General features: G+C 37.6%; 1 protein-coding gene across 1 annotated transcript; it reads right to left on the bottom strand.

The window, feature by feature from the left end:
* Positions 1-704: 704 nt before the first annotated feature.
* On the bottom strand, positions 705-15,821 carry LOC145992183 (serine/threonine-protein phosphatase PP1-gamma catalytic subunit B). The gene is made up of 7 exons (XM_083128503.1): positions 15,612-15,821; positions 9,341-9,472; positions 8,903-9,133; positions 6,589-6,803; positions 5,591-5,704; positions 2,758-2,901; positions 705-1,783 (listed from the first exon to the last, which is right to left on the bottom strand). The coding sequence occupies exons 1-7, from the start codon at positions 15,664-15,666 to the stop codon at positions 1,688-1,690; spliced, it is 987 nt and encodes a 328-aa protein (XP_082984629.1). The 5' UTR covers positions 15,667-15,821; the 3' UTR covers positions 705-1,687.
* Positions 15,822-26,833: the final 11,012 nt, after the last annotated feature.

The following is a 26,833-nucleotide window of genomic DNA, read 5'->3' as shown; positions in this document are numbered from 1 at the left end:
TGACCAATTTATTTTAATATAAAAGAAACTAAACTAAACATAACATTTAGTTTAGGTTTTATAATAAAATTAATTTCTGCCTTGGTCAGCATATTGAGTTTTTTAAACCACGTTTAAGTGTATTTTACTGTACAAAAAACAAGAGCAAGAGCTGTAGACGACTGATCTGTACAGCACAATACTTTCCAGTGCTAGACAAACAAAACTTGTCGCCAGCAAGGTGGTGGGGGCACGCCAAACCAACCGAAGCCGAATTAGAGGGTGCCTACTGTATATATATATAAAATTTGAAGTTGTCAGACTGCCTGTGTTGGTGTTTTATTTCTATTGTATCTAATTAATATACAATAAATAAGAATTGTTGCAGCAAAGCAGATTAATTTTTCAGAATATGCCACTGCATTGTAAGTCCTTGTTCTAATAACTACATAGTCTGTTTTTGGGTATTAAAATTTTAGTATGTTGTAGCCTGTGCAAACTTCAGTTAAGGAGCTTTCAGGCCTAAGTGACAAACAACATTGGCATCACCAATCTACCAACAGACCAAGATGACACAAAGCACGTCCAGTCTGAGTTATATGCCACTTGCCATTTAGGTGTGAAAGCTGCCTTAGTTTCTATTAGAAAGTTGTTTTTAAGTTCACTGTATGCTCAAATAGGATAATTGGACCTACAGTTTAAAGCAAACTATTATGCAATGAGTCTCCAATTAGCTTTCCTTTCATTACAAAGAAAAAATGTTACAGCTATGCCATCAGAAATTTTCAGAAGAGCTAAGCCTCTTATAATTAACAATTTGCTTATTTCTAGATTGTTTATCACCATGCTAGAAGTACAATGCAAATATTAACCAATGATCAACAACCACCGTTATATTCTACACTTTATTTCATACTTATTTGCAGGTTGCTATGAAGAATGCATAAATGAACGCTGTGATGAATAATTGGGATGGTGAAAATCACAGGCTAAAACATGAAAAGACAACTTATGTTCTAGGAAACAGTCAGGAATATATATATTATATTTACAGGACACTTTACCTGGTACAAGAGTCAGAAGAGAGGAATTGGAAAATAGTACCTAATTATTAAATTACGATGATTATGAATGGATGGATGTAGCCCATTTCCCCTTCTGCCTCTTTCGTTATTCTGACTGGCAAGATGAAAACATTTAAAGTATTCGCTATTAATGTTAGGGTTGGAGTATTCACTATTGTTACTATATAACATTGACAATACGCTGGACATAGACCTTCATTATGTGGTAATCTATCTGAATTGTTACATCAATAATGTACTCGACACTTCTTAAAACATATGGAAATGCTCTCTATGATATACTTATTCCTCTTTTTTCTTGGCTACATTTCCGATTTTTCCCCTCTGGCTGTATATAGCATCTTGTAAGATTGCATAGAGCATTTATATGGCTATGAAATGAGCATTCAACAGACCAAGATTCCATGTGATGCAACATGAAAAATAATCCCCAGAGATGCATTGGTTAGGCTTGCGCCGTTTTTTAAATCTTTTTACTAGATTCTAAAGTCAGTCCGTTGTTGTTGGTTAGCTCCCAGTGCACAGACAACACATCACTTCAAGATTCTGTATTTACATATTGTCAATAGCAGATTCTTCAAGTTTATCACTGTCAGCACTGTCCATTGTCTCGTTGGAATTCTTCACTTTTTCTTGTTCTTGTTGGTAGCCCCTCGGGGTGGTGTAACTGGTCGTCCTGCATTCAAGCCTCCATATGTGAACTTCCTCTTATCGGCCGGCTGTAATAGACAACGCAATTAATCAACACATGCTGTTTCAAGTTACAAATATGAATCATATTTCAATAACCTTCAGTTTTGGTGACTATTATCCATTTGATTGTCATACAAAAGATTCTCATCATTAGGAAATGCACAAAAATACACAGTGGAACCTCAATTCCCCCCCCCCCTTTTTATACATTCAAACTTTGGTCACAATAATGTAAAATGTTATGAAATTTTCCTATTTCACATTAACAAGTTGTTGTTTTTTTACCCCATTCCCCTGAAAAAGTACAATCGAGATCACACTCTATGGGTACACTAAAATGTATTTCCCATCTCTGCTGTGGGTACTGAGTATCAAACATGGTGAGTTCATTGTAAATTTCCATTTCAAATGCATACCAATTGCTCGTTGAACTGTTATGCCATGGAGCCCCCTCCCTGATTTTAGTACGAGTATTGTTTTAACAGGATCCTTGAAACTAAATATACTGGGATATTTCTAAAAATAAAATTACAGGCCCTAAAAATGATACTTTAACACAATATGTACGCAAATCTCCACATATAGCATATTCTGTTAGCGCAAGGAATAACAAATTCACACACAATAAAGGAAGCTTTGGTTAGTTTTCCAAATATGAAACAACCACATGCCAGGCAATGAACTAAACTCATGCTTGGGAACCAAACCTTGGTCACCTCACACACATATAAATACAAATTATTTACAAGCACTTTGGGCTTGCTTTCCTTTCCCCACTACATGTACAAATAACCTGGTATGACTGCAGATCCTTATCATAGACCAATGTCTCAACCAAGTTCTGAAATAAATGAATTTGGTGCATAAAATATAATTGGAAGAAAATGGTAAGCTACGTAAACAATTACTAAAACTTCAAATTCTTTTCTACGCAAAATTCTTAATAATACTACAGTTACACACATTGTTATTTAAAAAGAAAAGAAAAATATGAACTCGCCTTCAAGATCTGGAAAGAGCACATCAAAGTTTCATCCACTGACATCATTGCACCTGCATTATCGAACTCTCCACAGTAATTTGGTGCAGAAAACAGGGTCACCAACTGCCGTTTTGCAAAAAACTCATAACCATCCTCTACCACCTAGAAAAACAAAACCACAATGATAAGAACAAAAGAGTAAATCATTTGATAAGGTATCATTAGCCCCATCTATACCTGCCGCAAAATTAGTTTGGTATTGAGAGCTGAAGGAACACGCGTCACGGTGTTGCCATATCATGCGGTACGGTACGGTACGCAGTGCAGCCGTCTGACGCTGTGTCGAGGAAAACGTGTTATGAAAAGGAACAATGATGAAATGTGTTATTGTTTTTCGAGGAAAACTGAATAACAATGATGACAACAATGATGAATGTGTTATTGTTTTCTCTCTTCATTTCCATCTCCCTTACAACATGAACGAATTAACGAAACGAGCATTGTTTACAGGTTACCTTTTCAATCCATTCTATATATACACTTTCAATAATCATTTCTTTCCGAAGTCCCCGTTAAAGTCTGCCCATCTTTCAATTATACCGCAACTGAGTTGGTGGGGCGTCTGACTTTCACGTGTGAGACCCGCGGTGGTTTGTGGAACTTTTTCAAATATCCCGAGCGGCTCCGGGGTCGACTCAGCCCAAGTGAGTACCTGGGGCAAACCTGCGGTGAAGGCGGTTGGTGAACCACATCACCTCCATAATATGGCCTAGGTCGAGGTCGAGAATGTGTGGAGCTTTACCTCCACATCCCCATATGCCTACATACTTTACTTTATTTTGCGTCCATTATTTTTTTTTGTATGAGAATCCCAGATATTTTATGACTGTCCTTAAAGATGTTTCCCCACCTTGAAAAAATGCCGAATCTTTCAACGAAACTCGCAGTTTCCCAACAGTGGGATGATCTTTCCTCCTATAATAAGAGTAAATATGGCGACGAATAGCATCTTGCTGAAAGGTATCTAAATTTGTCACGCGTTTATTGATATTCCTCTTCTTTCCTGGGGTTTCCAATTTTGAAGCCTCGCATTTATTTATTTATTTCTACCACATTATATTTTTCTTTCCCTATAGTAACAATAGTGTTCTTAGACACGCCGAAAGCAGCAGCAGTCCTGTCCAGAAATGATTGGAGCCCCATTGTTTTTCTCTTGCTCAAATTATTTGCGCTCAGAACAAACCATCTCCCGCGTTTGTCCTTTGAGAAGAATTCCTTTTTCTTTTAGTGCATTGCCTCTTTGGTACATTGTCATCTCGAGTATTGCCTCCTGTGCTTGACAATCTTCACACAAGCTCACGACACACTCAAGAACACAGAAAATAACAACTAAAACAACACGCTATATATAACAAAGAATACTCTAAATTCAATAAACACTAAACAACGGACCGGTTAAAATATCACAGCAACGCAACAAACAAACAACACGTCCTCTCCCAACAACATGAAATCTGATCGCAGGAAGAATCGCCAGATAAGCGGCAACACCGAGATAAACGTTGTCTGTTGCTAGGTAACCAGGGCTTGGGTGAAGCACTGGGAAGATTTTGATTGGCTCGCATGCCAGCAACCCACCCTCCCGCAGTGCCGTAGACCCGATTTCAACACGTGCTTCCCAAGCGTCAATACCAAACTAATTTTGCGGCAGGTATAGTTGGCTGCACTTGTTAACACTGTGCAGTGCAGGTGCATCCAGTGTCAAGGGTGGTGCAAGGAAATTATGTGCAACCAACTAAAACTGAAAGCGGTGTTAGAGTTCAGAAGATTCAACAAATGCCTGTGTGTTACTTTAGACGGTCATTTGATTAGTTAGCATGCACCACGTGACCATACACCTTACATGACCGGTCCAGAAGTTAGTGCAGACACCAATTACACTACAGGGTGAGAAATAACCTTTTGCTACGGGTCTGCAGGAAAAAGTAACAACAATTAAGAAATTATGGCAATACCAAATGTTTACTACGACAATTGTAGTTACAAAAACAGAATTAAAAGTTAGTTCACGACAAAGCACCTTGCTTCAAGGCAAATGCTAAAACCAAGACCTTCTTCGGCAAAGTGGCATTGACTTCTTCAGCAGTTCTGAATGGCCGGGTGCATCACCGGACCTGAATGCAGCGGAGCACTTTTTTGGCTATTCTGAAGGATGCAGTTGAGTCCTTGATGATAGTGGAACACGGACCGGACCGCTATTCCCGGCCAACACTCCTTTCACATCTGGAACAAGTCCTCCGTGACATGGAACGGAATACGGACTGTTTGCGAATCTTCTGAGCTCCTACCCTGATCGTCTTCGTGCTGTGAGAGAAGCAAACGGCGGACATACTAACTTTTAATTTTGTTTTTGTAACCACAATTGTCGTAGTAAACATTTGGTATTACCATAATTTCTTAATTGTTGTTACTTTTTACTGTGGACCCCTAGCAAAAGGTTATTTCCCACCCTGTACTTTGACTAGAATCAACGAACTAGATGACTGTGTTGCACTGTGCAACCAACTAGACGTTTTGGTGCACAGAAAGTCAAAAAGTGCAGCCAACTACTGTCAAAATATGGGTTTCCATTTTCTATTTATGGAGTGAGAATACCTGTATATAAAGTATGAAAACCAAACATTATATATTTATAACAAAAAACAAATGCCATTGAATGTATCTAGAAATAATGCAATCTTTGAAAAATTGTCTTCACCTCTCCGAATTCACATAGAACAGGCTTTTCTTTCTTGGCTGGGGAGAAAGATAAAGTTTCATATTACCATACACCCTTTGAAAGTAAAATTACCTGATGCGCCCGGCATATCAGATCAAAATCATGTTTGTGGAGGAATTTTGCAACTACTTCTGCTCCAAAAGTAAACGACACTCCTCTGTCATTTTCACCCCATCCCATGGTATCCTGAAAAAAGAAAGACGTACAATATAGTCCTTGCAGATATTTATTAAAGCTCATTTCATGTAAATATAGCAATGGACAAAGTGACTAGTGTCATGAATAGGGCTGAGCCGCGATACCGATATATTGGTATTGAAAAATGTCGGTTGGATTTTATTTACCAATACTTTTCTGGCATTTTGATTGTTCGCGAGTTTGCAAAAATTTGAAGTTTTCAATGATTTTTTTTTTTTACAAATTGTATGTGAAAAAACTATATTGTGATTACATAACAGCTATTTTTATTATGACGTAATCTTCTGATTATTTAAAAGGAAAATCCTGGTCAATTGATGCTTACAATGAGTGGAATATTCACCCATTAACATTAATCAATAATTCGAACTCCTCTTAATTGTTACGATTTTCAAGTATTGGTGCGAATCAGAAAAAGTATCGGTGCAGCTCTAATCATGAACCATCAACTAACCTCAGATTTTTTGTTCTTTCTCAGCAGTATGTTTCCCTTCCACAGGAACGAATCTGCAATCTAGTTATTTATTTGTGTGTGTATATATTGATTGCATAGTACCCTTTTATCTACTATGCTTGTAACAAGTGTGAATTAGAAGAAAAATTATATTAATGTTGCAGGAGAATTCAATTTGCGAGTCTTACTACTTCAAAGTCGATGAAACTCATGAAACTACATCAGACCCTAACCTGTTTATATTGCAAATACCATAGGCCCCTTTCTCATAAAAGTATAGCCACAATACAGGATACTAACTCATGATAAGTATCTCCAGAAGTAACACACCTAAACTTATGATTTGACACTAGATTTATTTTCGACAGTCATGAGTGTGTCCATAACTTTAAATAAAAAATTATCCCAATAACATTACCTTATCAGGATCGGACCACAATAAGTCACAGAGTAGGCCCTGGTCAGGAACATCCGTTGGCCGCATGATGCGTCTAATCTGCTCCATGCTTTGCAGGTCGGGACTCAAGCCTCCGTGGCAGCAGAAAATCTTCTCATCAACAATGGCTGCTACAGGTAGGCAATTGAAGCAATCTGTGAACGTCTTCCACAACTTTATATTGTACCTGCGTTTACCTATGGAAGAAAAAGGAAATATTTTTGTGTCCTTTCCGAGAAGATTAATTTTGCAATGTGAAAATTACACTCTCAGTTTTACATATACCAATATAATGTATTCAAGAGGAAAATGAACAAATTATTCACCCCCTTATTCATGCGTGATTGTAATCTCAGCGTTCAGAGATTAGTTGTTGCAAAATATGACCTGACGTAATTATTGTACTTTTCCAGGGTAGTTAAAAAAAAAAAAAAAAGACCACAGTGATTCCAGTAAAAAGTAGGACACAGCATTAAGAATTGCATCGCCCACCAGATGAAGCAGTTGAATGCGCACCTTACATAGACACGTAATGCATAGACAAGACCATTCAGATTGTATTACTCCTATTCTTTGTGGGGTGGATCTCAAAGTGCAAAAATAAGAGTTTCTCATATATTAATGTTGGTGGCATCTCACTTTTTGCTGTTTAATCATATGTGACAACATAGCTGTCACCTAAATATCAAGTCTAATTTCTAGGCTGTTCGGAAAAGCACTTAAGTCAAAAGAATGCTATTGTACAGCTGGCAGTTTCTTTTTATGTTAATTCTTCTAATAGCAAATACTATAGACATGATCATCACTGTTTAGGCCAAAATTAAATTATGCTAACAATAAATATACTCATTAACTGAGGCTTAGCTATATATACACACTAAAATTGGGCCGTCTTTGCTGAGCGTCTATATACAGAGGTATTTCAAAATTAACCTTTAGATGCTGTGTCAAGGTAGTTTTGAGAGTTAGCCCCCCGCCACATATACGCCGAATTTGCAAAAAATTCATATAGTCTGAATCTCTGGTTCATTCCGTGTACAACGGTATATCACTAATCTCTCTAGGGCAATTAGCTTCCGAACTACACTCATTTAATTGAAACTGCATTTTGCTCAAAATCGGCTTGGGCAACCGAGGCTTACTATTGAAAAAGGGCTTGGGCGTCAAAAGGTTAACGGTTCTTGTATTGCAGAAAGTCATTTTTATAGACACCACTTTTTCATGCTATTATTAGTCTCTGTGGGTTATTGGCAATCAAAAAATCCATTGTTTATGCTTTGTCAGTTCCCGAAAAAAATATATTTTTTTTTGCAATATGGAATTAGAGCTGCAGTGTTGTTAGTAGAGTGTCTGGCTGCAATGTGGGATTTGATTCCTGAGATGGATGCTCTGAGGGCAGAATTTTACCAGCCTGGTCCCTGCATAAAACTGCTCTGGGGCTCACACAGCATCAAATCAATTTGTACCTGGGGGCAACTTTGGAAGGTAAAGGTGGCCAGAGCATTATCCTGATCACACAACCTCCAAAATGTATCTTCAAAGCAAGGTGTTGAATACAGGGGAGGAATCTTACCTAATATGGAATGTGTATTTGAGGCAGTCTATATATAGTTTTCCCTAGTTTCATTTTGCGGCAAGTATTTTTTAGTTATTTTTTTGTATTATTTACGATGACAAGAAATTTGGGGTTGCACCTATATATAGATTTTTTTGCCACACTTTTCTTCAACATCGTTGCAGGGAGAGGGTTAATTTACTCAATGAGACTTAGAAGAAACCAACAGAAAATTGCAGTTTGTCACTTATATGCCTTTTCCCAAACATCCTACATTTCTACTCAATCATAAGTGAAATGTTGATTTTTTTTCCTTTAGAAAAACAAGTTGCATATTAGAAAAATTTCATCAGGTATTTTAAAATAACTCTCTATACACTATGGAATCCTTTTAATTACTGATCAAATCATGTACCAATATTGTTCAATTACTTCAAATAATTGAATTTTACCAAGCTACTTACAGAAAACATTACTCATTACAATTAATATGAGACTAGAAACGGATTTTTGTAGACCAAATTGTAGTTATAAATTTTGCATTTAAACAGTATGAAAATACAGTAATTAACTTTGTGTTTAATCAACACATACAAAAACTCCAATCGTCATTTACTAGAAAGTCAATTTATTAACATTGCATATTATGATTTCTGTGTTTGAAAACTTAGCTTGGTCTTGAATAAAAATGTACTGTACACATATTGTGATACACCACATGAAAATCAAATATATACTCACATTCATCATAGAACCCATATATCCTATTGATGCTCGCACACTCATGATTGCCACGGAGAAGGAAAAAGTTCTCTGGATACTTTATCTTATATGCTAACAACAAGCATATAGTTTCTAGCGACTGCTTGCCTCTATCTACATAATCTCCCAGGAAGAGGTAGTTAGATTCTGGGGGGAACCCTCCATACTCAAACAGTCTTAATAGGTCATAGTACTGGCCGTGGATGTCACCTGCAAACAATCAATGCATAATTAGCAGAAGGATAAAACTAAAGACAACTTATGACGACAAGTCAAATACTTGCACTGCGATGCATACATTTATTTCATACAACAAAATTCTACAGGCAAAAATCTTTGAAAGATGTGCCATGCATATTAAGTGCTTTCCAAATCTAAAACTTAAAAAAATGAACACAATCCAATGATTCTACTTACCACATATTTTCAGTGGGGCTTCAAGTTCCAAAAGAATTGGTTGGGACAAGAAAATTTCCCTTGATTTCAAACATAGTCCTCGTATTTCACTTTCTGTAAGTTGCACATTCTTCCCTGGTCTAGCTCCTCGAACTGCAACAATCAAAGACGTAAAACTTAATTCTGGCCCATTCAATATAAACCAATTACAACAAAACAAACCAGACTTGATTGAGCTAAAGTTGCAACAGCTTTGCTATCCAAGCATCATTACAGATTTAACCAGTTACAATCAAGTGATTCATGTATACTTTTTAATTCTGGAATAAGCATGTCATTGCTTCATCGTTCCAATCCAATAATCCAACATTGGTTGCATGACTATTGTAGAAAAAAAATTATTTTTATTGCACAAGGCACAAGTAAGATAGTTTAACCTCATGTTTCACTTAGATTTAATAACATGCAAACTTAGAATTGCAATGTAGGAAGTTTACAAAAGTTAGCATCAATAAATTATAATCTAAGTTAATATTAACCATTTTATGTAATAAATTGCACCTCTCTTTCAGGGTGGCCACTATAGGGCCAAAGATGAAATTCAAGTATAATTCCCAGTTTTCAAGGCGAACTTTGCAAAGAATCAAGGATGCAAGCAGATGCTTTCACCCTTACATATTACCCGCACACATAATTACACAAACATATAATATAAAAGGTATGCGAGATTCCAATGTAACCAAAAATTATATTTCAATTAAACGGTATATACAATTAAAATATTTAAAGGTATAATTTAACAATACAGGGAATTTATCCAATTTGTTTGAAATTTTGGATACTTACTAATTTGGGCCTCGTAATCACGAATCTGCACTTAAAATTTGGAGCTCACGTATAAATTTGGGGCTTATTTGGGTGCAGGTGAATCCGGCCAATTTCTAACATTCCTTTAACAGGGACTCTATAGAGAAAGCCAGGGAGCCGGAGCATTAGCGGTTGGGGGCGGTAGGTCAATTACCCCAGGGGCGGAGCCAGGAATCTGGGAAATTTGGAAATCGAGGGTGTAGAAATAAGAACTTAATTTAGATTATCTTGCTATTTCCACGTGTGAGCGCCAAATTTAACTGCAGATTCATGATTAGGGGGGCCAAAATTAGTGAGTATGCAGAATTTCAAACAAAATGGAGAAATTCCCAGTATTGTAAAATCGCTCCTATTTTAATTTCAGTCTACATTTGCCATTTCACTTACCCAGACTCGAAATATATCTAGAAGCCCAAGTCACAAATGTTACGAGATATACTAATGTATAAGAATTTCAAATTCAAATTTAAGTAATCAAGATATCTAATCTTGGAATAATCTTCCATCTGGCAGCAGTGGCAAAGTGTCCTAAGAGGCCCGGAAGCCGGGCCTACCGTAATATATTTGTCTACGAGTCTACGTGTACGAGCGCGTGACCAAGCAGGCAGTGGATGCACAGAGCTTGTTGAAGCAGAACTTCCATGGAAGATTCAGAGCTGTGCCGGGAGCGGAGCACACCCAGCTGCTAACATGTAGCGAAAAAGTGTTGCTAACACCTACAAGCCTGGGCTCCTAACCTATCAAAGTAGGCATTATTAGAATTCTAACTGCAAATAATGCATGCAAGTTGGTTACCAGTGTTAAGTTTGGTGCTTTCAGCTCTTTTGAGGTACCGCTTTTATCGTAGTGTTAGCTGCTGGATGTACCCCACACCAATCTCGATTCAGAGAGGGAAAGTATTTTATTTCTCAGAAGAAAGGGATATTGAGGCGAAATTTCCTTTCATGATTACTGACATAACTGAAAACGCGCTACTTTTAAAATGGGGCAAAGTACAATGCAAAGGTATAGAGAAAATCCATGTTACTGACATTTTCTGGTTGGTGTTACACAGAAAGGTGTCAGTGTTGTCATTTAGCATTTCATCATGTTCTAAATCATATTATAATTTTTAACAAAAGTCGCGTGTTGAAGAAGAATTACAGGCTATGCATAAAAGAGTTAAAAAGAAATGATTCATAGATTTAGTTTACTTTACTTGGCTTTCTGCCATTTTTGGCTAATTGGGAATATGAGAACAGGGTAGCTAAGATTTTTTTGATTATGAAATTCCCCGACTTTTCCAGGTTTTCCAGACCAGAAATAAAATTTCTCCAGACATGTTTGTCGTCATGATTTTTGCTTTTGAACCTCATGTTTTTTTAATTAAATATGCAGGCACTTAATTATTATATGAATATGAATATACCCAGTTATTAGCTGAAAATTTACCAAGTGATTAATATAATGCTATTCAATGAAAAAATAACTATTGTACTTCCCCATTTTTCACTAAGTCATTACAATTAAGGTGGTGTAAAAATATCAATAAAAAAATGTGGCATATATCAAAGCTTTACAATGTAACCTGTATACAACCTCAATTAGCCTATATCAATACAAATGAGAAACAACAGAAAATTAGGTCATGTACCTTTAGAAAATATGCAATAAGTTTAATGATTATATTTTTTAATTAATGAAAATAGTACATATTACGGAAATTCAGAAGTTGAATGGGGCCGGTGACCCCGCGGACCATACTTTGGAATCAAATATCTCCATTATTTGAGTTTTCCACATGCTGGAACCAATTTTATATTACGGAAAACATCAAAATCTGTCTTTTAAAAGGTAACAGTTGCGAATGTTTTATGATTTTTTTAAAAAAAATTTCCTACCAGGAAGACTAATTATCATAGAATTTTGGCAATCATTGTGACACGAAATTTGAACCTTCCTTAAAATAATGAGCACTATTTGGATTCGAAAAAAGTTGGGCTAGAATTTACAATATAGAGAAAGTCTCCAATTTCGTTAATTTTCGGTATACTAACTAATTTTGGCCTCCTAATCATGAATCTGTTGTAAAAAACCGGGGGTCACGTCTGGAAATTGTACAAAAATTGTTAGTTAGCGTCAAAAGCCATCCACGGGTAGCCCCATGAACCATTTACGTTAGCCCCAAAAACCATCCACGGGTAGCCCACAAACCATTGACGTTAGCCCCAAAAACCATCCACGGGTAGCCCCACGAACCATTCACACGAGGTCAGGTTAGGCCTGTTAGGTTAGGTTCCATTAGCACTCATTTCACCCCTAAATTCATCGAAAAAAATAGGGATCGTACTAGAATTGAACATCATAAATCATTTTCTTGTAAAACAACGACGTAGTTGGACACAATCACAGGAGATTACATTTTTGTTCGTAAAACTACGCATATACACCTATATATATAAAAAAATTCAATCGGCTTTTTTTCAAATTTTCAGACGTGACCCACGGTTTTTTTCAACAGATTCGTAATTAGGAGGTCAAAATTAGTTAGTATACCGAAAATTAACAAAATTGGAGACTTTCTCTATATTGTAAATTCGCTCCAAAAGTTGTTTATGTTGAAAAAAAATATTCAAAATGACCTTATTCAATCATACATGCTTCCCACGGACAAGGTATTCTCCGGTTGACAAGCGACAGTAAGTATCGTAAAATAGTGGGAATGAATGTAGAAATAAATCGGAACCTTAGTAGAGTGCGTTCAGGGTCTTTATTTTAATTCTAAGACAACCAAACCTGACATTCCTAACCTAACCAGAAAAGCATATATTCACAAAATCTTACGTAATCGCTAAAACTCTGCAGTATGTGTTAACAGACATAAATCGAAATCGAACCTTATAAAAGTTGCATTTGTAACATGATGAAATCGTAATAATAAAACAAAAGGAACTTCGGCTCATTTTAACCACTTTTCAGCATAATTTTATTCTACACGCAAACAATACGTAAAATTACTATCGGCATGAAACCAACATTCCTAACTTAACAACGATGTGTGACCAGCATACGTTTAATTCCTCTATTTCGTACTAGTTTTTTAAAAATAAATCCGTTCTACATGCACAAAACAGGTGCATATTCGAATAATGACGTCACTGATACTGCATAAAATCACTAATTTCTTGGGTGTAACACATCTCTGCAATGTAAAAACTACGACAACGAGCGAATGAACTAGTTGATCACATTGCTTCTGAAAAGGTCGCAAACGAAGGACTCAATATCACAGAACGGTTACACGGGGGGAACGAATTGAAATGCGAAGGAACCATAATTTTGTACGTAACAGACTAGAAGTCATAATGATGAGAGGAACAAGTTTCTGAACTAAATCTTTTGGGGGGACTGGAATCACAAGAACCGAATTCGGAAGTGGAAATGAACCGGTCGTTCATTTTGTAACTGGTTCTCCTGTAAACTCCAAAATGCACGTAAATTCCAGAAAATATGCAAAATTCCCTGACCAACCAAATTCCCTGGCTTTTTCCGGTTTTCCAGTCGCGTAGCAACCCTGGAGAATGAGCGATAATATGATGAATTGACGAAGGGACACTCACAAAGAACACATATGCCCAGGTGTTGATTAGAACCTGAGGCACTTGTCGTAGCATGCCGTTATAACCAATCCGCCACGGAGGTCAGCATTAATAAATGCTAAGTAACGATCAAGTGATCCATTTATTTAATGCAAGAAACATGTACAATACTGTTATTGAAGTAGCAAATATTTTTTACGAGCAGCTTCAATATAAGAAATGTAACAGGGCTAGGGCCTCACAGAACAGCTTTTTCATTGGGTGACGCGTGGTCAGAACAGAGAGTCAGATTGTCGCTGTTTTTTGACCGAGACAGAAACGCCTTTATTCTCAGATATCTAATCGAGACTAGATTAAAGTAGAATCTGGATCAATGCCTCCAGGGGGAATCAAACCTTCTGCATCTTGATTATAATGTGAGAGTGTTAATCACTACATTATCCTTTTCAATCCCTATCCAGAGTTTCTCGAACAGCAGTAGATGAGATTCAGGCAATATGTTATTTTATTTTCTAGGGGCAATATTTTAACATACTACTGTTAAAAAAATTACATATTCCCCTCCCCCCAATCCCTGCTCCCTCCTGTGCTACCCTTCCAGAGACAGCATGCTTCGCCACTGTCTGGCAGATAGATTGTTCTGCAATTTTCTGCAAAATACACTAACAAAGGACACGGATTGAGAGAATTGTGTTTTATTTTCAAGCAGCTTTCTTATCCTTCCTCTACAAATAAAAGCTAAACTGAGAAAAACTTCATTTGATTTAATAAAAGTTGCAATTTTTCACGTCTATGGAGACAACTCCACCCAGAATTCCCAGAGCATATAATTCACACATAGTTCCCGGTGAGTAGCCACCCTGTCTTTATAATTTAATTTTAAAAAAAGCTTACTGTATCTAGTTAGCAAGTCTAGATAATGAATTGAGAACACAATACAAGATCAATTTGTGTTCTTTCTGTCAGCTTCATAGTGCATGATAGACATGTGATCTAAAATACAACACAAATTTTCTACCCCGCTAATGTACATATATTTCAGGCATCACACCAGTTTCCGGTTCCTGATACATCTAGCCTATATACTCGATCAAACAAAACTTGCATAATTTGCTGGCTCCTCCCTTTATCTAGAGATAATCTATTATAATTTTTGAAAAACAACTGGAACATCCAAAAGTCTACATTGTACAAGGTACATATTGACACTTCCTGAAACGACAGTTCGTTATGACTCACACTTTCACCGAGAGAGGACTATAGTATGGCCTATGTATAAACGTCAAAACACGATTTTTTTTTTTTTTGTTTTTCATATTTTACATAAGTCAGTTCATCAAAACATTAAGGAGGAGCGGCTCTACCCACAATTTTCTACTTTCATTTCGCTTACATCATACGGTATACATATTAACACATTCGTTCTCCAGGTAGGAGGAAAACAAACATCACCCTTGAAAAAGTATGGAAAGACCTTGAAACTTAATGCGTTAGTACACAATTTTAGCTTATCTTTACAGGAGACTTTCTTTAGAACAACGTTTTAATATAAATGTAAATCTCCTCACAATTTAAAACTTTCAATACCACCCATTATGCTCCCAAATAGCAAATACTCAACATTTTCAAGGTAACCCACATATTGACAACTTTCAGTTTTCTTGTTCTGGTTAAGACTTACTTTAAATTAGACATGGATCCTACACAGGAAACCAAACTAATTGCATACGTAAAATTTGCTATAACGAGGCAGCATTAAATAAATTTCGAATAAGGAAAGGTGTTGGCTTTCAGAGAAATAAAATAACGGAAATTTGTCTTCGCTTGGTAATTACTCCTACACTTACCTTCTAATAAACGCGCTATAATACTATCTATGTTTAATTTATCCGTTTCAGCCATTAGTCCAACCTTAGATAAACACTATTAACTATCACACCACGGTACAGAAGCTAGGATGATGTCTTATATTTTAGATATTACAATAACAGTTCACTCTCGTTCCACCTAGTATCCAACACCAAAATGGCGGCCGTGTCTACCATTGACGTCAAATTTCAAAGGCACCATATGGCATTCCGCTTTCAAGCTCATGCGATACGAGAGCCACCACCGGGTGTCTGGAACAATAAAATGGGGCTGTTCGGCTACCTTTCCGTTGCCAATGCCAACTTTTCCGGTGGCGGTTGGCGGCAAAAGTCTCTCCGAGGTCCGAACAAAACCAGCTCCCCCCCCCCTTTTTTAAGAATGGAAATCGCTACTTCCAAAACTTCTCTGACCCACTTGCAGAAAGCTTCGGGAATTAAGAAGTTTATCGCAAGTTTATCGACGTTTCTTCCTGCACCCTCTATCAGAAGTCAGAACTATGAAAGGGGCATTACTGTTATGATCGTCAGTGGCGTAGCATGGGCATTTCGGGTGGGAACGCCAAGTCCGAAGGAAGGGTCGGCCCTTTTTTGCTTAATAATTTACTTATGGAATTAGTCGCCACAGGTATTGTTTATTTGCCTGAAGTCAGCTGGGTTTTCAATAAAACATCATCTACGCATGTTTTAGCTAGAAAATGAGAAAAACTCAATATGCTGACCAAGGCAGAAATTTATTTTATTATAAAAGATAAACTAAACGTAACGTTTCAACCTTCTAGCAAGGTCTTCTTCAGACTATGTACCAAGTACAAATGTAACAAGGTACAAGAACAGGACGAAATATATACACAAAAATACTCAGCCCCCCAAAGTTGATGGTTTATAACATTTCAAATGTGTATTTAAAATTAAGTTCATGTGACACAATTAAGAGTAAACTTTACAAGAGAAGCAAAATAATACATTATATCCTCTTAAGCAATATTATTTGGGGGGCTCTGCCCCCACATCGTTAACATTGGGGGGCTCGAGCCCCCCCCAAGCCCCATGGAGTCGGCGCCTATGATCGCGAATGTGAGTATGAGTGATGATATTTATGAAGTTGATGAAGGGACACTCAAAGAACACCCGTGCTAACGCCGGGATTCGAACCAGGGACCTCTGTCGTCTTGGCGCGCTGTGCAAAACACTCTGACACGGAGGTGGGTGGATGATCCAACTATCGTACACTCTACTGATGTAATAGTGCCGATTAGTAATTCAGACCACTGTTTATTACATCTTAAAAATGTTGATAAACATTTTAAAATAATTTTGTCCAGAGACCATTCGATGTTAAGAGTTCCCAAATGAATGCTAATTCCATTGATACAATATTAAGCAGTTAGATACTAACGAAATAATGATAATAAAAAAATAATAGTTTTTCGGCTTAAGTTGTAGAGCAGCCACAGGCTGAACTTCTACTGCTTCTACCACGAGGACTTCACCAACTTATTTGACAAAAACTGTGTTGATCTTTTAGTTTTTAATAGACCGTGTTAAAAATGTAAACATAAACATTGGTGAGGTCTTGCCCGGTCCCCCCGGAACTTCCGGTTTAGGACAGTCCTCGTTGTTGCCAGTGCAGATTCACCGGCATATGAAATAAGAAATGAGCGCTTGTTTTCATCAGTTGTGCGACGATTGTCAAGAAAGGTATTTGTTACAGTTCTACTATGAACGAGTGGACGTCTAGAATCCGTCTGATGATTAACTGCAGAGCAGATTATTAAAATATGATGTGTCTTTGTGGCCGCCAGTTGTATAGCGCACTACGTACATACGAGTATCTCATGTACACGCACGACGAACGTTTAGGTATTCAGTTATTTTGTAAATGGAAAAGTGAGGGAAAGATAATTCTATGAAACTAATGATATTATATTATAAAGTATTCTTACGTGAATCTTTGCCAACAAATCTGCAGAAGTAATGAAATGACACATAACAAATGCTAGTAAATATATGTGCTTTCAACGTCGCCTTTCCGCCTGAGGGATTTAGGGAAAACCTATGATATGGCATGCCACTTTCACTTGCACGATTTTACTTCAAGGAACAAGGGAGTTTTCAGACTGAAGCGACAAGCGATATCGGGATTTCGCACAGAAGCATTCGATCTGAAGCAAACCATTCACCAGTCACGCTTGCGCAAATAACAGGCCGGGGGAACACAATGCACGGTATTGATAAAATGGCCTAGTCCGAGCGACAAGCGACACCTACAATTTGTCGTTCTGAAGGTGTTGTTTACTTTTTAATGTTGGTTTCCAAGAGACACGTATCGCTGCAGTCTGAAAGTTTCCTTTCGAACCAATTCACCACGAGAAAATGCACGTGTCGCTTGGAATAGACTGTTGTTTTCTCAGTACCATACATCGTGTCGCCTCGCTCTGTTGTCCTCGTGTGCAAGGTGAATTGTTTGTTTCCTTTAGAGTAAAGGGGCTGTAGTAGTATAAAAGTATATATTATAAACCCACGAAAGGAAGAGCCCTCCTCGAGCAGATTTGCTTACACTTAAAACAAGCTCAACATGCCCATATGAGCTTTTTGCTCAAGTGTGGAACCCTGCCTAATCCAAGATTTTTGTAAAAATGCCCTTATGGATTCCATGAGAAAGGAAGAGCCTCCTCAGATTGATTTGCTTATACTTACAAAAGGCACTTCTGTGAGATTGTTGTCCATAAACTTGTCAAAAATATGGCCCTCTTGTGCCCATACCTAAAACTAGGCCACCCACACCCATACACACCTACACCCACCCACACCCACCCACACATATTTACTTCCGGTCCACTTCCGGTCTACTTCCGGTCCACTTCCGGTCCACTTCCGGTCCACTTCCGGTTCACTTCCGGTTTGAGTTCAATTGGACACCAGGCTCATCTTGCATATCTAGTACTAAGACAATGCAATATGCAGAGACCCTCTAGAATTGCTCCGTGACTCTCTCATTTCTTACATCATAAACATATGATTTTTCACCTATGAGAATGACACTACATATGGTGTCATCTGGTAAAGCCTCGTGGAATTCACAGATAATTTTAATGTTTGTCCTGTCATTCACCACAACTTGTTTTCTTTTTGAAGTGTTGATGACAAACATGGGTCTCTCTGTCTTGAATTCATCTGGTGAGTAATACATATCAGTACTGCCAGTAGTGACACGCTTGAAAGCCGAAAATGCCTCATATAATTTGAGGAAATCATCCTTGGACATGTCTAAATTATAATTTTCTCTAGGAAATACCTCATTTCTGCCATTTTTAAGATATATGTTCTTGATGTTGCAGTTATCAAATTTACTCGAATTTTTTTCCTGATTGTTGTGTCTTCCAGTCTGAAACAGTACCACCACAAAATCAGGCATGTCATATTGTATGCTGGAGAATGAATTTGTAGCATCAAATTCATAATATGTGCCAGATGCGGGCTTCTGTACGCATTGATATGTGTAAAATTGCAGAGGAATCTGTGGATTTTTTATTATATCAGCTTTGTGTTTAAGAGCATAACTGGCCTCATATTCAACAACTGGGATTCTTAGCTCCATAGTCTGAATAATGCACTTGCCTGCATCTGGTAAGGTATTGGGCAGAGCTTCCCCTGTAGGGTTTAATGTGCTGTACCTCATCAAAGCATTATTATCATTGGCAGCTCTTCTAAATGTAATTCTTAACCCGCCCTTCCACATAATATCTTTGTAATCCGAGAAGAATCCTGGCAACAGGCGCATGGGGAACAGCACTGTGTGATTTTTAGATAATATTTTATCACCAGCCTCAAATCCACCTATTTTGTAGTAAGAAGCCTCGGTTTTGGATAATTTTAGAGTGGCCAAAGCCGTGGAGGTAATGCCGGGATAATCCACTCTGTTTATAACAACGCCATGCTTTCTGATCTCAATTTCAGAGAACAGATGCGGCACAAAATTGTCCACCAATCTTATATTTGAATTTGCCGGATAATCTGTTCCATCGAGCTTTACAACATCAAATTTGATGTATAGATCTGCTCTGTGAGGGTGTATAAAGCCATCCCCTACATCAAGATCAACCTCAATCTCTGTGTTGGGTTGATTTAAATTTGCAAATGTCCTCCTGTTTGGGGGGAATGATTGTAGCTCATAACTCTCAATATTTTCCATTGTATGTATTTTTATTTAAATGTTAATCTCTATGATTGCAGTTGTTGTGGCTCCAGCAAAATCAACTAATTCTTCTTTTTCATTAGTGACCATCAATTCAATGTAATCTATTCTATTATGGCACACAGGAAAATATAATGTTGGGGATGGATTGTAGATGATTGGCTCCATGAATTCGGAATTAGGTTTGAATGTTGCAATGATGCCGGTTTGTTTGTGAGTGCCTATGCCATTTGATTTGGTGATCATACCCTCAGCCACATTACAGTGAATATTCAGAGTCTCTATGGCCAAGAATTTAGGTATATTCATAGCAGTGTGTTTGATGGCCGGTTCCAGTTTTGTGTTGTTCTCAAAGCCTAACAGCTCTCCTATAGTACCCAGATCCACTGTTTCTGTAGCAGATACAATCTCTACTCTGTGAGTGACAGAATTTTGACTTAACACTATACCTCTGGGTAACTGAGCATTTAGAGTGGACAGATTATATTGCCCTGGAGTGATGACAATTTTTTGATCCCCTACTGCAATTTTGTTGTTGTGGTGTGTAATATTAGGGATCAAGTACATGCCGTAAAATGCTCTGAGAGCTATTGTTTTGGGATACACTATGTCATCATGCAATTTGAGTTTCAATATTGAATTTTGGCTGGTGAGATGGAATACCCCCATGATGTTTCAGATACCACAAGGCCTTTTGAAAATTTTCAATTGATGGTTTATTTATTTGAGACATATATCTGAGAACAGATAAACACAAATGTCCGCAATTAACATCTTTGAAATTTTGAACACGGGCATTATTGTAATAAAGATTAGCTGATTTTAAATATTTTACTAAATTTTCAGGTGGAACACCTCCAAATGAATCAAACACAAATGCCTCATTGTTTAAATATTTAAGATAACAAATCCAGTGAGTGCCCTGATTTTTGTACTCATCCAAATTAACAATGCCACACTCTTTGTTGAGTGGTTGTTCTGGTAAAGAATCAGACATGTACACACCTCTAAAATTTTTGATGCCCAGTGGCTTGATCAAAGCTTCAATATCTTGGTTTGTAAGCGGCTCTTGTTTTTTTTAAACTTACTCATGGCTCTCTTAACACCTTTGCCTTTTTTCTCCATGGCCAGGTTATGGCGCTTCTGCTCATCTAATTCTGCCCTATTTTTCTTGGCATCTATTACTGTTTTTGCTATGGCAGCTGATCCCCCAGCCAAGCTCCCCACAGCCCCGAGAGCAGCTAAGATGGCCGGGATAGTAAATATGAAACCCCCCACATGTGATTTTTTTCTAGATTGTTGTAATTTTTTTAATTGGGGGGTACTAAGCAACAATTTCATACCATGTCCCTTTGCAAGACAAGAGCTTTTTTTCTTGCGCTGCTTTTTGGTCAAAAGACTGTCAATAGTTTTAAGAGATTTGAGACCTGCATAAGGTATTTGATACATAACACCCTTGGCCTTCATTGTAGGTTTATTATATATATATTCACAGCCCCCACCCCAGTTTTTGTTTGGTGCTCATAGCTATGGTGGTCCCCAATGCTGCTATTTTTTCACTTAAAGAAGCATCTTTGCTTACAAATCTACCAAATGCAGCCTCTTCTAATTTCTTGTCTGCAACATGTCTCTTGTCAAGATCAGAATGTGTGTTGTATGCTATGTCATGGTCTCTACAAGCAGCATCTAGGGGATTTACACCAGGATCACCTCTGTTTAATCTATGGTCCAATTTTGTACCGGGACCACAATACTGATAGCCTGGAATGTGTAGTTCAAATGGCAGCTTGTTTATAATGTCATTAACCAGGCCCCGACCCTCAGAGACATTCCAAAATTTAGGTGGTAGAGTATTAATAATTTTTATGAGATATCCAATCCCCTTAGGGTCATTCACTATAAAATTAGACAATTTTGTGCTTATCATGTCCATAATTCCAACCTTTTCATTGTAAAAATTGTGGTTCCCAGCATTTTCCTCCCCAGCTATCACCAATAACCTATCCACAAGTTTCCTGACATCATCAACCCACACAAATTCTTTAGGCAGGGTGTTGTATTGTTTGATTCCACTGCCTGTCTTGATCTGTGACCATATGGGCTTGATTAAATTGTTGTATTTTGCCCCACTGCTAGACTTGACTCTTTTTTGTGTGGGATCATTGTTCTGGTATAGAACATCTGATTTTATTAATATTTCTTTGTAGTGCTCATAATCTTGATCTGTATAGCTGCCAGGTCTCTTCCTAGTCATCAGTTCCCACAATCCAGGTGTTCCGGGGTACTTAACAAAAGCACCTTTTTCTCCGAGACGAGATTCTGAATATACAATAAGATCATCTCCCATAAAAGTTACTCTGAAATTGCCAATTCTATGTATGATGCTACCATCAAGCTCTGTGTCAGCATATAAGCCAAACACCTCATCTTTGTTGTCTTTAGGTGTGGTTAAATATTTTTGAGCAAGAAGACCCAATTCAATAGGATCCTGTGTAGCTTCAATTCTTCTAGGAGCAACAGGACTAGGTGTATGAATACTGGAAAGTGGGGTGAATGGATAATCTAATATGTTCCTTGCAGCTACAAGTACAAGCTCCGTGATCAAATCTTGATTTTGCTCTGTAACAGTTTTGATATTCTTACCTAAATTATTAATAGCATCAATGACAGGCTGTTCTGCTTGTTTGTGTTTTTCATAAATTCCCCGGTTTTCTGATTTCCATCCCTTAAATCTTTTTACAAGATAATCTCTTAACTTAAGATCATCAATGATTGGCCTTTTCATGGTTATTTATTTATGTCTCAACGTCTAGAAAATCGTTGATTTTATTTCTGTATTTGCCGCTATTGGGTGTTCTTGTCATATCAATTGTGACAAACCCATAACTGTCCTGGTTCCAGCACCTGCTGCAAAACTTGGAAAAATCATTGTAGCTCAAGTCCCCACCTACATATTCATCATGTATGTGTTTGAGGTTGGTATGATCTTGATGAAACACACATATAAAATTGCTGTTGTCCCGGATCAGCTGCTTCGGTATTTTAGAAAAAGTCTGTGCCAGGTAGAAGCAATCAATGTTTTTGTGCCGCCCCTGTGTAAAGAAATTTCTAACCTTGTTTTGATTATCCAGTATAATGTCATCAAACACAACAACAGAATTATCGAGACATTCATGAAGTGGTTTAACATCTGGTTCAAAGTAAAGTAAAGTAAAGTGTTCCCCTGTGCTTAGCACCACGCCATGAAGGCGTATAGGTGGTGTGGGGGTAACGCCCCACACTTTCTTGATCCGGTCGTGAGTGGGGGTGATGTGATCAGCACCACGCCCCTGACCGCCTTTACCCCCCAGGTTTCCCCAGGTACCCATGTTATTCGACGCTGGGTGGGCGCCGGGGCCGCTTCCATCGTTAGAAAAGTTCCCGGATTTGAACCGGCCGGGGATCGAACCCGGGACCTTTAGCATGGTAGTCAGACGCGTTACCGACTGAGCCACCGCGGCCACAACATGAACATCTGGTTCAAAAGTGGCAATATCCAATCCATCATATAGTTTCATCAGCTGCTGATATTTTAATTGTTCCAAGCTCTTAGAGAAGATATACAAGTGCCTGTTTTTCCAGTCTAACCAGTTGGGTGCCAATAAAAAATTATCAACCATTAGTGTAGTTTTACCACAAGCCGATGGCCCAACAATAAGACATCTAATATTATCGGGCAGCAAGTTGCCATTTCTCTTATTCTGCTGTTCAGGTTCTGGCAGCCTTTTTATAACATCCCAGGTGCTCATATTATTATTTTGTCTGCATCGATCCAGCTGTTTTCCGGATGACCCAGCCATTTGACAAATAACTTGTTGCCTTTTCTGCGGATAATTTTTTCTATGAGATATGTGTCGGGCTGTTTAGTTTTGCTGAGTTCTTGTTCATAGAATCGGCCTTTGAGAATTTCTCCTCGGTGATCTTTTATTATATATGTGTTAAGGGTCCCGGGTTTAACTTGAACCACTGTAAATAATTCAGTGCTCCAGTTTCTTGTAAAGCCTCTTTTGAATAAGTGCTTATATTTGCTGATTCTTACTTGATCGCCCACCCTGTATTTGGCCTTTCTTGTTGTTGGCTGGTATCTAGGATAATAAACTGTCCTGATCAATTTTTGCTCATCAGATGAAGTTACCTCAGAGGGTTTCATGTTGATTGTGGAATGGACCGAGTTGTTATATTTATGTAGAAGTTCTGGAAGAATATTAATCTATTTATAATTACCTTGGAGGGTAAATTGTTTATACATAAGATTTTTTAAGGTTCTGTTGAATCTCTCTACAATCGAGGCCTTGAGATCACTGTAACTCGAATAATGTTTTATTGCCTGGCTTTTAATAAATTGTTGAAACACTGAATTATAAAATTCTTTGCCATTATCTGTTTGCAAATAGCGGGGTGATCTTCCTGAATGATTGATGATTGTCCTGATGGCTTCTGTAACACATTTTCCAGTCTTGGATTTGAGTGGCACAGCCCAGGCAAATTTTGAAAATGTGTCTATGATAGTGAGTAGATACTTGTAGCCCTTGTTGATTTTGTCTAAGTTTTTCAACTGTCCACTTGCCATTTCAATCAAGTCGCTCTGCCATAAATCATCTATGCCCTTTGTGACTACTGGGAGTCTCTTATAATTATGTCGGGCTTGTCTGTGTAATTCATCAACAATAATTTGTCTAGACATAATATGAAAACAAGAATATTGCAACTATGGGGTGTTCAGCAGCTGAGACTGCAGGATTTTCTAAATATAATTTGTCTCCAATATGTATTTTAAATTCCAGAGATCCATCATCTTCAGTATAGGCTGTTTCTAATGTATTGGGATCTGTAAAATTCTCTAACTCTACACTGGTGATTTTTACTTTGTTCTCAGCATTTGTTATTGATAAGGTGGGGTAGTGGTGTGCCTGTGGCTGATGCCAATATTTGATCTTGATTGGTCTCAATGTGCCCCCAACAAAAAACTGGTAATAAAATTGTGCAGGGGACAGCATATATATTTTGCCACCTGGTGTAAATGGAGAATCATATTCTTTGTTGGGGATGCTGTACAATTCAAGAATTACTGTATGTTTTGGATTCTCGATTATGCCTGTTATTTCTTTTTCTGCTGTGAGCAATCTGCTTGTTACAGATTCAAGGTGCTCATTGATGGTCCTAACAACATCATCATGGCCTGGCTTGATTTTTATGTCCACAATAAGTTTCTTGTATTGTTGCACAATCTCTTGAAGCTGGGTGGCAAAAACAGACAGAGCATTTGCTTGATTGGATTCCATGGTCCCTAGCTGTTGCTTGATATTGGCTACAATTTGTTGCAAATTTTCAACAACTGCCAATTTTGAATTTTGAGCAGTAAGATCATGGACCTGTCTTCTGATATCCTCAAACAGGGCATGCAGTTCATTAATATGTTGATTGGTTGGTAGAGTGGCCACTGTCTGAGTGAGTTGTTTGATCTCTGTCTGGATATTCTTGATATCTTCTGATTTCAATATCCTATTCACTGCCCTCTTAATATTTTTAAGTTCCTGTGATGTCGGGAGATTTGATACAGTATTTTGCAAAGATTCAAGTGCCAATTTTATATTGTTTAATTCAGAAGCATCAGCCACATTTTGCATAGCATTTTGGAGCAGGGCTATATCTGCCTGAGTGGGTGTGGATTGTTGTAAAATTTCAAGTTTTGTTTGAATATCATCGATCAAATGATGAAAATGAGATAGTTCAGATTCAGTGTTGAGGTTTTCAAGCTTTGTGATCTGTTCCTGGACACTGACAAGTGTGTCTACAATACCGGGCAGGCGAGATTCTAGAGTTTCTTGTACATTTGCCAAATCACTTTGCACTGCTGCTATTGTACCTTCAAGATGGGTTATGGTACTTTGAATTTTTCCAAAATCTTCATATGTTTCAAGTTGCAGCTTAATATTTGCTACACTCCGAGTTATTGCACTCAAAGCATCAGAAGATGGCAAATTGTTCATAAAATTTTCAAGTGTCTCAATTTTTTCTTTAACCTCGGCTATGGCATTGTTCAGAGGGTCCAGATTAGGTATCTGGAGTGACTGAATCTGTTCTTTCAGAGTGGAAATCACTAGATCAAAATCTTCTTGTGATTTTATGCTTTTGACAATTGTTTGGAGCTGTACCTGGACATTATTTATCTGCTCTTCTAATTGTTGTTTCAATTGCTCGGAGTTGGTAGCCTGGGTCTTAAATTTGGCTTGAAGAGCTGCTACAGCTTCTTCCAAACTTTGAAAATTATCTAATGTTGCCAGATCAGTATATTTCTGAAGCAGCACTTTGAGTTCAGAATCAATTTTAAGAAGAGGGTCCATGCATTGTGATTGCAAATTTGTAATTTCTAATTGAAGACTGGCATTGAGTGTGGTTTGTAAAGCTTGTAAATCACTTCTTAATTTCTTGACTCTGACATCAAGCATCAGAATCTCATCACTGTGATCTTCATGCCTTGTATGGCCAAATATATCATTAGGCATTTTTGTTTTAATGGTTATTTATTATAGAGTATCTGATTCTTAATTCTATAAAAAAGGGTATAAGCTTGTCATATGATCCAGGGACCTCAATATATAAGCAGTCACCAGCAGAAACAGTATAAACAGTGCCAGAAATCATGTTTGAGTGCTTAATTCTATAAATATTTCTCCCTACTGAAATCTTGACATCACCCTCAGGGGTTGTAATAAATTGCAATTGCCCACCTACAGGTAATTGGTAATGATTTAAATTATTGTTAAATATGTACAATATTTTGCCTGTTTCATCATCAACATCTGTAAGTATGCTGTTCAGATGAATAATTAACAAGCCACTCAGTTTAGACAGCATATCAGGAGAGGCTTGTGGTGTCGGCAGGTCCATAATAGCCTGTTTTTTGAACCCAAATAAGTTCATAGGCATGTTTATTTATTTCAAATCATGCTCTGTAATTGGGCAT

This window comes from Lepisma saccharinum, chromosome 9, assembly GCF_977018435.1.
Source record: "Lepisma saccharinum chromosome 9, izLepSacc3.1, whole genome shotgun sequence".
Classification (NCBI taxonomy): Eukaryota; Metazoa; Arthropoda; class Insecta; order Zygentoma; family Lepismatidae; genus Lepisma; species Lepisma saccharinum.
Note: the sequence above shows the minus strand (reverse complement) of the source record. Positions and strands in the feature narration are given on the sequence as shown.

Coding starts and splice junctions, on each gene's coding strand:
- LOC145992183 (XM_083128503.1), bottom strand. CDS start 15,666: ATGGCTGAAACGGATAAATTAAACATAGATAGTATTATAGCGCGTTTA. Junction 6,804..8,902: donor ATATGGGTTCTATGATGAAT/GTGAGTATATAT, acceptor TTTCTTCCATAG/GTAAACGCAGGTACAATATA. Junction 5,705..6,588: donor TGTGGTCCGATCCTGATAAG/GTAATGTTATTG, acceptor TTCTTTTTTCAG/GATACCATGGGATGGGGTGA.